Source organism: Odocoileus virginianus, chromosome 27, assembly GCF_023699985.2.
Source record: "Odocoileus virginianus isolate 20LAN1187 ecotype Illinois chromosome 27, Ovbor_1.2, whole genome shotgun sequence".
Taxonomy (NCBI): domain Eukaryota; kingdom Metazoa; phylum Chordata; class Mammalia; order Artiodactyla; family Cervidae; genus Odocoileus; species Odocoileus virginianus.
In genome coordinates, this window is record NC_069700.1 from 19,750,478 (window position 1) to 19,761,268 (window position 10,791).

Below are 10,791 nucleotides of genomic sequence, written 5' to 3' on the forward strand. Positions count from 1 at the left end.
GAAGGGAACAGATACCTATACGTCTGCAATGTGGGAGACCTGGTTTCATCCCCGAGTTGGGAAGATCCCCTAGAGAAGGGAACAGATACCCACTCCAGTATTCTGGCCTCTCTGAAGACATTTTAATGAGAAAAGAATAAGGAAGCAAATTTTCTTCCCAAACTTTATTATTACAAATAGTTTTTATGACAACAGTTTAACAGAGCAGTTAGACTTGCTGTCTCTCTTGTAATGTCTCAATAATTTACAAAATTAAGTTAATAAATATGAAACTAGATTTAGTCTCTTTTCAGCTGTGTCATGTACTCCAAAGAGATAAGGAAGAGAAAATTCTATAGTCATATATAGTACAAGCTCAGAAATTTTCAACTGCTATTTAATCCTATGTAGAATTTCCCTAGGCAAAACAGATACTCATATATTTCACCTTTTTTCTAAAGACTTATGAAACATAAATAGATCCATAAATAGCTCATATAAATATAGGTTTTACCTTTTAAATAATAATATTCACAAATCTGGAAACTTGTCTTCAAAGAATAGAAAATAAAGCATGTAATACATCAAAGTGGAATCTTATGCCCCAAAGTTATTTCAGGACTTATTAAATACATAAATGATTTTGGTCAGAAGTGGGGCTGGGTCTACTCCCCAGAAAGCCTAACTAATTTGGGGAGTAGGGGTCAGGCAGAAAGCTCTTAAGCCACGTGGCGGACAATGGGGGTGACACAGGTGCAGCCCACAGCCACCAGCATCTTCTCCAGCCGGAAGGAGTGAGGGCAGTGCCGAGGCTCCCTTCGCAGGACCAGGATCTCTTGCTGGATGGTGACAGAGTTCATGTGATGATCCACCTTCCCTTCAGCATTGATACAGCCTGAGTGGCTGCACTTGGCCTCCCAGATCACAGAGGGGTACCTCTCAGGGTCCTCATTGCGGCTGCAGGGGAGACAAAAGCCAGGAAGGAAGTGAATTCCTGGTGGGCAGTAAGGAAATCAAGGAGGAGTAAGCAAAGGGAGGCAAATTCACAGGGGGGACAAATGATGGGCATTGCAAATTCTCTAAGTGCTGTCAGTCTGGAAAAGAAGCCGTTTGGGAAAAGCTTGGATCTGGAAGCCCATGAAGTGTTACAGAAAAAAGAAACAACGATCAACCTTTCCCAGGTTCTTTGAAGAATAAACAAAAGAAGACAGACTGAAAGTACAGAAAGCATTTAAGTCTGTCATAAAGGATATTTTTTTAGGGTACATTTGATAGATGAAAAAAAGTAAAAGAGTCATCTAGAAACAAGATAGCTGTTGATCTGACTTACTGAAGTCTGTCTTTGAAACAAGAAAGGCATCCAAGTTTATCTGACAACACATTGATGGAACAAAGCCCTTGGGTGACAGGAAGGGCTGGAAACAAAATCTGAAGCCATCCTAACTTTCCCTTCTTCCTCTTCTCTGGCTGAGAGAATGATTGGACTTAGTTTAATTTATTTGAACTGTTCTTGGTAAGTAGAAGTAAGAATAAAAGACCCTATAGACAGGTGAATCTGTAGGCTCCACATAACTGAGGTCATTTGCCTGAAATCAAATTATCAAAATACATTTCATATTTGATCCATCATAGTGTCTAAAGGGGAGCCTGGTGGGCTACAGTCCATGGGGTCGCAAGAGTCAGACATGACTTAGCAACTAAACCACCACCACCACCACTAGATGTATTAAAGACACAGCGAACGTCAGTCTGTTGGGGATGTAATTCAAGACTAAGTCCAAAAGGGGTGAAACACCCAATGGAACACTTCTTCTACTGGGATTCAAGCTAATTTTCCCAGTGCTAATATAACCAAAAAAAAGCACAAAAATCCCAGTTAATTAATTGTTGTTATCAACAAACTTTACCAGGGTGTTCGCTGGTAGCCCTGGGAAAGAGAATTCCACTACTAACCTCCCAAGCTAAATGTCTGTTTCTTTTTTGGATAAATAAACAATAGACTTGGGGTGTCATAAATATCAGAATGATGACCACCATTCGTTTGGGTGGATTCTGGGGACATCAAGACCTAGGTGTTACGGATGGTCTGGGGAGAGCTGTGGTCTATGGAAGAAATCTATAGAAAGAAAGCTGGAGAATCACTGGTTTGCACAATGGCTGTTCCAGGTTTGACAGGCTATTCTGAATGAGTAATATCACTCCCCTCAGATGATTTAACTGTCAGTCTGACGCGTTCTTCTGATGTAGAAGAATGCAGAGGTTTTATCTGGGGTGCTTACGTACTGGAGAGTCCAAGGTGAGGTGGAGCGCTTGTAGTAATCAGTGGGCCTTCTGGAGTTCGTGTTCCGGTTAACGATGTTTAGGTTGACCCTCACATGTTGCGGGAAGTTCTTGTCCTCAGTAGGTGGGCAGCCTGGACTCTGTGGGATGATGACTCCTGCCTTCACAAGAGCCACCAGACTCAGAAGCAGTAGCAGTGACTGGATGGAGAGAGAGGTAGATTGGGTTAGTACTACATGGTTTTTGTTAACACACTGTGGCGATGATTGAATTGCTGATAGTAGAAAACATTCTATGGTCCGGGATAATCTACACTAAATTTTCAAATATGTTAAGTGAAAAGCTGGTGAGATGACCAAAGTGATATTAGGACCATGGCATTTCTACCAGTCTTGAACATTTTTTTTTTTAATTTAGAAAAACCACATTATTCATTGGCTGACAGTAATTTTAGTGAAAATGGAAAGTCATCAATATATCAGTATATGCATCACTCTCAGGTCTTTGGAAGGGTAACAACCTTGATTTTCTAGGAAAAAATGCCCTCCTACACCACTGATCTCTCCCCTTACATTTTGCCAAATATTGTGTAAAAGGGAATGTACACCTTAGAAATAAAGGGCTGTAGAAAATCCACGTAGAATCAGTTAGAAATTCTGTTGGTACCACTGGCAAACATCGAAGCCCAAACTCAACCCCCCCTTATATTTTCTTAAGTATAGTTCCCAGTTTTTCTAAATTTACATATATTGACTCTATAATCAAATTGGGTTTCAAAAAAGATGCATGTATAACTTTAGGTTAGAATAAATGGTCTCTGTTTGTAAAATATTGTTAAAGCATATTTTTTGAAACCCAGTTTGACTACAGAATCAAAATATGTAAATTTGGAAAAGCTGGGAAACATACCTAGGAAAACAGGGTTAGTGCACCAAGACTATAGTGTAATAATACAATAATGGAAAGAAGAGTCACTGCCAAAACATTAAATCTTCAAGGATAGTGACCCATCTTATTTTGAATTAAAGAAAAACACTGTGGAAGAATTCTATTAAATCCCTTGTACCCAGAGAAACAGATTTTCAATAAGCATTCTCTCTTACAGCACAATGTCATGTGATGCTTCTTGTGTGGTTTAGCCCCAGTATAGCTATCTTTCAGTTTTAACCTCATCTTTCAAACTGATACGCACCAGTTCTTGAAAATGCTAAATAATGACAAATATCTATCAAGGGTTTCATTTCCCTTCCTATATAGACTGTATTCTTGGATTTCCATAGTTAGAATCCAGAATTTCATGCCCGCAGTCCAGAAATTGATCTGGTTCAGATCAAGAAGAGCATCACACATTAGTGCAGGACTCACCATAGATGAAGTTCTCATAGAAGCCATGGTAATTCCTCCCAGTTCACTGTAGATGGATGAGCTTGTGCTCGTTGTGAGATGGACAAAGTGTAGCGCTATCTTCTCTCTTTTTATAGGGTTTTGCTCCTTCTGTGGTCACTTGCGTTGGCGTGTCGGAGTGAGTTCAGGGGTGACACCATTTTGGTTAAAAGTTCCATCCCAAAATGAGGTCAAAGAAAAACCACCCCTTCGTGATGGGTAATAATCTGCTTCTGAAGGATAATGGGAAGAACAGAAATCCATTTTTTTAAAGACCATGTCCTCTCTTCATTCTTCAAGGAACTATGACTTGTCAAGAGCTGAGCAGAGACAGAGGAATTATTTATTTATGGGCAAGCATGAAGCTGCCAAAAAAGATGTCCTCTCTTTTACCAGCTCATAGGGAAATAAAAGTTTGGCATCATATTCAAACCATTCTATAGTGCCTTTCCCCACCAGATTTCCTAGCCAGTTGTGGTGGGCATCATTCCAGAAACTACTCAAGGTCTTGCCATATCAACAAACCAAGAAAAGATCAATACATAATTTCGTGATGGCAGGGTATATTATTTCACTGATTTAGCGCCTGCTTTGTTCAGTGTCTACTCTGCCAGAGGAACAAATAACTAGATTTGAGAGACATGAGATTTGCTATCAAAGACATGTCTAACACTGCATGTCACCAAGCAACTTCCTCAGGAGGAAGAAGGAATGAGGAAACATAGTCGGACAAAGAGGGGAATTGAAAGTGGAGGTAGAGATTGTAAGAAGGCGGCGAGGGTAGAGAAGGGAAGGGCAGCGAAGAGCAGACAATGGTAACAACAAGAAGGAAGGGAGAGATGGGGGATAAGGAGGAAAAAGAGAAGGAAATTGTTCCTCCTTCCTTTTCTCTCCACTCTCTAAGTAAGGTGAACTTTGATTTCAGGTCCTTGAGAATGGCTCCTCCTAGGGAACCTTGAAGTCTATACCAAGGATGATAAAATGAGGGATGCAGATGTGGCTGGGGACATGTCTCCCTCTCTCTGACCCTTCTTTGCAGTGGGATATTTTCCTGGCTAGACAGACCCTGACCAATCAGTGGGGAAGGCCATGAACAGATGAATCTCAGGGGTAATGGTAGATGGATGACCTTGGTCAATGAAGCAGCTACAGTGGGAAGAGGAAGTGGGATGCAGCTTGCCCCGATTTCCTTGATTCTGGTGTTGACCTCACCACCTACCCTTGGAGACATGGAGTCACTGTGAGCTCCCCGTCCCTCCCCCACGTGTGATCAGTTATTCACCTTAGCAGCTGCTGTGTCTCTCACATCCATTTCCTGTTCCCAAACCTACTGTCACTCCTCTAACTCAGATTCTCACCCACTTGCATTGTTTTTTCTGAACTGGAGTATAGTTGATTTACAAGGCTGTTTTAATTTCTGCTGTAAAGCAAAGTGATTCAGTTATACATATATACTTTCTCTTTATATTCTTTTCCATTATGGTTTATTACAAGATGTTGAATATTGTTCCCTGTGCTATATAGTAGAACCTTGGTGTTTATCCATCCTACATAAAATGGCTTGCATTTGCTAACCCCAACTCCATTTCTTGCCCTCCCCACCACCACCTTGGCAGTCACATGTCTGTTCTCTACATCTGTGAGTCTGTTCTTTTCCATAGATGGGCTCATTTGTATACTTGAACTGTCTTAATAGCCACATTTGCTCATCCCAATTGCTGCCTTCCACTCACCTTCAACATTCCTGCAATAATGATCTTCAAAGTACGGCTCTGATTGTGTCTTGTCTCACTTGGTTGTGTACAGAACAAAATGCAAACCCCTTCAGTTCAGTTCATTCACTCAGTCGTGTCCAACTCTTTGTGACCCCATGGACCACAGCACGCCAGGCCTCCCTGTCCATCACCAGCTCCCAGAGCTTGCTCAGACTCATATCCATTGAGTCGGTGATGCCATCCAATTATCTCATCCTCTGTTGTCCCCTTCTCCTCCTGCCTTCAATCTTTCCAAGCATCAGGGTCTTTTCAAATGTTTGACTTCGTATTGAACATCTGCAAACTTTACAGTTTCACCCTCCACCATACTCCATGACTTGGACTCAGGAGTTCCCGAGTATTCTCCTACAGATGGTCCCTGAATTATAGTTCGACTTACAATTTTTTCAACTTTGCAATGTGCAAAAGCGATATGTGTTCACTAGAAGCTGTACTTCAGATTTTGAATGTTGATCTTTTCCCAGGCTGGTGATATGTGGTGCTGTCCTCTCTTGTGATGCTGGGCAGTGGCAGCTCCCAGACAGCCATGCAATCACAAGGGTGAACAACTGATACACTTACCACTGTCTGTACCCTGACAACCATTGTATTTTTCACCTTTAGCACATTATTTAGTCAATTACATGGGATATTGAATATTATAAAATGAACTTTGTGTTAGGTGATTTTGCCTAACTGTAGGCTAAAGTAAGTGTTCTGGGCACGCTTAAATGAGGCAAGGCTAAGCCATGATGCTTGGTGGGTTAAGGTGTATTAAATACATTCACATCAAGATGTTTTCAATTTATCAGGATGTAACCCCATCTTTTTTTTTTTTTTTTTGGTCGCGCCTCTCAGTTTGCGGGATCTTAGTACCCCAAGCAGGGCTTGAACCCATGCTCTATTCAGTGAAAGCGTGGAGTCCTAACCCCTGGATCAGCAGAGAATTCCCTGTAATGCCATCTTAAGTCAAGGGAGATCTATAATGCCTGCACGCTTTTCATTAGGTACTGTATCTGAAATGCCCTTTCTCATCCTCAGTTTATATCAGAATTCTCCTTGTCCTTCCCGATCCAGTTCAAATGTGTCTTTTGGGTCTGGAGTTCCCTCCTGATCACTATAGCTGGAATGAGCAGCTCCCACAACACGACATTTTACCTACCTCTACAGTAACTTATTTATTCTTTTGGCCACAACTGCATGGCTATGGGATCTTTGCTCCCCAACCAGGGATTGAACCCGGGCCCTCTGCAGTGAGAATGCAGAGTCTTAACCATGAGAAAACCAGGGAAGTCCTTGCTTCATTTTGTACTGTATTTTATTTGGCTGGGAAGAGTACGTTTAAGACATATGTTTATTTTCAATTTAGATTTTACTGTCATCCTTCAAAGCCAGCATGTTATTCATCTTTGTAACTTCTATGGTACCACATGTGGGGCTTTATGCAACTTAGGTCTTCACAGATTGCTTCTGTGTTGCTGGTTTCTCTCCGGCACACAGCTGTCCATGTATAATTCTAGTGTATCACCTGTCATTTGTTTGCATATCTGATTTTCCTGCTAGACAGATATTATTAGGCTTTGTATCACTGTACATAGTACCTGGTAAAAAGGAAGTGCTCAATATTTTGACTGAATTACAATATGAAGAACGTTTGGGTAGTTTGGAATCTTGACTCTTCCTTTTGGGACCCAATTGCACCCCTCTGACCATACTAAGCTAACACTTTGACTTTCCATCCTGATCATTTTGAAAGCAGTGTGGTAAAGTTGTGATCTGTTTTGGACCATCCTTAAATGGAAGAGTTCTTGCTTCTGCTGTCTGGTAGGGATGAGGTCAAGGTGAATGTGCTTGTTGGCCAAAGAGGACAAGCTGATTCTAGTTGTCCTGTCTGTGTCTGCCTCCCGTGCCAATGAAATACACCCTGTGTGCCATCCTTTGCAGTACCAACACTTGCTTTAACATAAGGATGGGAAGTAAAGTGAGTTTTCACAAAAGTGTAAAAATGATCACTTTGAGGTGGTGATCAGAGCTGGTTGTGCTCAGTCTTCAGCAGCACGGATTTCTCAGATGCACACTTGAGCTGGAGAAAGAGTCAGAAGTAGAAAGATGGTGTGCAGAATGGGGAGAATAGTTGTCTACAGAGACAGCTGGCTCAAGTTTATACCCCAGCCTGCTGAGACAGAAGAAATGCTGGACTGGAAATTCATAGCTCAGTCGGTAAAGAATCTGCCTGCGATGCAGGAGACCTAGGTTCGATTCTTGGGTTGGGAAGATCCTCTGGAGAAGGAAATGGCAACCCACTTCAGTATTCTTGCCTGGAGAATCCCATAGACAGAGCATCCTGGCAGGCTACAGACCATGGGATCATAGGAGTCGGACACGACTTAGTGACTAAACCACCAGAATACCCAATGAGATAGCACTTTGGTTTTTGCTGTAGCTCTGCCATTAACTACGCATCCCTTTGGGTACTTCATGTCCTTGAGGCTCAGTTTCCCTTTTGATAAAACTAGTTTTTGCCCCAGGTAATCTTTAATTGTCTGAATCGTTAGAGAAAGAAAATAGTGGGAGAACAAATAGGGGCAGTAAATTAGGGGTGATGACTTTGCTTAGTGATTTTCCTCAGATTTATCAGTCTTGCTTCTTGGAGGGCTGGGGAACAGGTACCCACAAGTAATCAGGAACTGCAACCTGGCTGTTGAGATCTGGATAAGGTGTGGGGAGGAGGAGCAGGTGGTGGCTGGGAGGCTGGCTTCCTGGGAGCCAAGCATGCTTTGGAAGGGATGGTCCTATAAAAGTGTCTCTGGGCTTCTTGATTTAGGGAAATGATCTTCAAAGCTCCCTGACTGTGTTACATTATCAAACAGCATTCCCTTCTACTTATAGTAGAGAATAACATGGGAGATAGAAGAATATATATTCCTTAAGACCGTCATTAAAAACTTAAATAAATAAATAAATAATTTCTTGCTTAGGTGGTGGGGTTACCATGGAGATAATCACTATTGTCTTTTTTATTTCTACTCTAGAGCCTTTTAAAATAAAAATAGCAATAGTCTGAGTAGAAGAGGAGGCCCCGTGTCATCATTAATGATTTCTGTATATTACACCTTGAAGACAATGGCTATTCAAAGAAATGGGTGTCATGGTGTCTTATGGTGTTCACATCACCAGTAAGCCTCCTTTTTTCTTGATTTTGATTTACTATAGAGAGGATAATGAGTAGCTGCCAAGAATCTTTTTGGGTTTTGAATTTGGGCGTTAAGATTTTGAAAATGGGCCAGCATACAAGAAGCAACGTCAGATACTTAATAGGAAGACATGGTTTTGAGGGAAGGGAATGTTTGCAGCAGAGTCATCTGGAGGGCCTTGGGGAATCAGTACAGTTGGGATTTAGCTGAGATCCAGATTTAGATCCAGTTGTTCAAGATCTAGATCATCTAATTTTGAAGTATTAGTAGTATTATGAACCAGAGGCTCAGCTCTGTGGTTAAAGCTGTTGTGTTTAAAGGATCACAACTTACTATATGTGAAATCACCATAGTTTTTTTACATAAGAAAGATCAATCTTAGTATCAGCCTGACAGTATCATTGTTCCTCTCCAGAGCAAAGCTGTTAGGCATTCACTATGGCTGTGTTTCTGAGGGCCATCCAGAATGATGAATCGTTGGGTGGGAATTCTGCAGGGGTAGGTCATAGACTTCCCCTGGAATTGCTGGTGGAGGAATTTCCCCCCTTATGTGACATGATAAATTGAAGGAGAGATTAATAGAGAAAAGCTCTAAATGAATCATTGTTTATGGGCTGGTGAGGACTGAGAGGTGAGAGGCAGAATCCTTTTCCAACATCTGGATTCCGTTTTTTCACCACTGGTCATTCTAACTCTTGCAGGGTTGTTGATGAAGATACGCTGTAAATAGCTCCTATGAGTGACTAATTATCTTTCTTCTGCTATTCGTTTTTTGAAATTTTATTTTATTTTATTTTGCTATTCATTTTTTATGTTGCAAGAGCCTAGATCTAGTCCAGACCAGACTGTTTTTATCTGATGGAGTCAGATCACAAAACTGTTTGTACGTCTTTTTCTTTTTTTCCATTGGGATATAGTTGCTTTATAATGTTGTGTTAGTTTCTGCTATACAATGAAGTGAATCAGCTCTGTGTATACATATATCCCCTCTCTCATGGACCTCCTTCCCATCCCTCCACTGATCCCCTCTACCTAGGGTTACCACAGAGTGCTGAGCTGAAACTCCCTGTGTGGGAGTTTCCCTCTAGCTATCTATTTTACACATGGTAGTGTATATATTTCAATCCCAATCTCCTGATTCATCCCCACCACCCCATCCTGTGTCCACATATCTGTTCTTTACATCTGCATCTCTCTTCTTCCCCGCAAATAGTTTCATCTGTACCATCTTTCTAGATTCCACACACATGCCTTGATACACGACATTTTAACAAATTCATTCTATGTAGTCAAAAGAATGTTGATCAACTGTGACTTTAGCCACCTGAGGGATTTGATTGACAGGTATTCTGTCTCTGGTGACTTCCCAGTAGTGCACCATGCCTTCATCATTTGGGTAAATGAGATTTGCTCTTACACATCTTTCCTGGCCTGAAAGCATTGAGATGATATTTGGAAGATGTGAGGAAACGAAGTCATACAAGAAGGAAGACATATCACATCACGTCATCTTAAAACAACCGCAATCCATCAGTGTTTCCCCAGCGTCTACATGAACATCCACAACCCAACTCACCAGATAAGCATGTCAGTTTCTCCTTTGAGTAATAATTACTACTAACCTCATGGAAACCAAGCCTCTTCCTTAGGTAGATTTTTCACTAGCATTTTACTGAAACACTGATTTAAAGTGGGTCAGAAAACTTTCCATTTCTTTTCAAACCAAAGCATTTAGAATTCTATCCCAATACGTTAGCAGGCACATGCAAATTTTCTTTTTATAGGTGGGCTTCCCTTTGGTAATGCTGACTTCATCTGATACCTTGAGAATTAAGGTCAGCAAATGACTGAAGTTTCAAGTCTGAGCGGATGTCACTGAAAAGTAAAGTCTAAAATTAAACAAGCAACCCAAACCGCACGCCGAGGTTGGGGCATCAGCTTATCAGTTTTATTTTCTTTGCAGCAATTTTGAAGTTAATATGATTTAGAGACAACCGCAGAATGTATTTAAATGCAAGATTCTACATGCAGACCCGGAACAAATTGCGAATTGGTTTTTCTTTTTAGACAGCATAGAGGATCCTCTGGTGAGGTGGTTTCTCCGAAGACTGGAAATATAGTAAAATCAATACATAGTGATGCTATGTTTGTATATTCCAAAATCCTTAGAAGGACTTGAGATGATTTATAACAAAAATTCA

The 10,791-nt window shown here is 41.1% G+C and overlaps 1 protein-coding gene across 1 annotated transcript; it reads right to left on the reverse strand.

Annotated features, from left to right (window-relative positions):
* Positions 1 to 245: 245 nt before the first annotated feature.
* IL17A (interleukin 17A) lies at positions 246 to 3,866 on the reverse strand. Its single transcript, XM_020907335.2, has 3 exons — positions 3,625 to 3,866; positions 2,263 to 2,459; positions 246 to 936 (listed from the first exon to the last, which is right to left on the reverse strand). Exons 1-3 carry the CDS (start codon positions 3,649 to 3,651, stop codon positions 699 to 701), a joined length of 462 nt encoding a protein of 153 aa, XP_020762994.1. The 5' UTR covers positions 3,652 to 3,866; the 3' UTR covers positions 246 to 698.
* Positions 3,867 to 10,791: the final 6,925 nt, after the last annotated feature.

Excerpts from the sequence above, each read along its gene's own strand:
- IL17A (XM_020907335.2), bottom strand. The coding sequence starts at position 3,651 with ATGGCTTCTATGAGAACTTCATCTATG. Across the intron at positions 2,460-3,624 it reads CTATGAGAACTTCATCTATG|TCACTGCTACTGCTTCTGAG; the intron begins GTGAGTCCTGCA and ends CTCTCCATCCAG. Across the intron at positions 937-2,262 it reads ACCTCACCTTGGACTCTCCA|CCGCAATGAGGACCCTGAGA; the intron begins GTACGTAAGCAC and ends TCTCCCCTGCAG.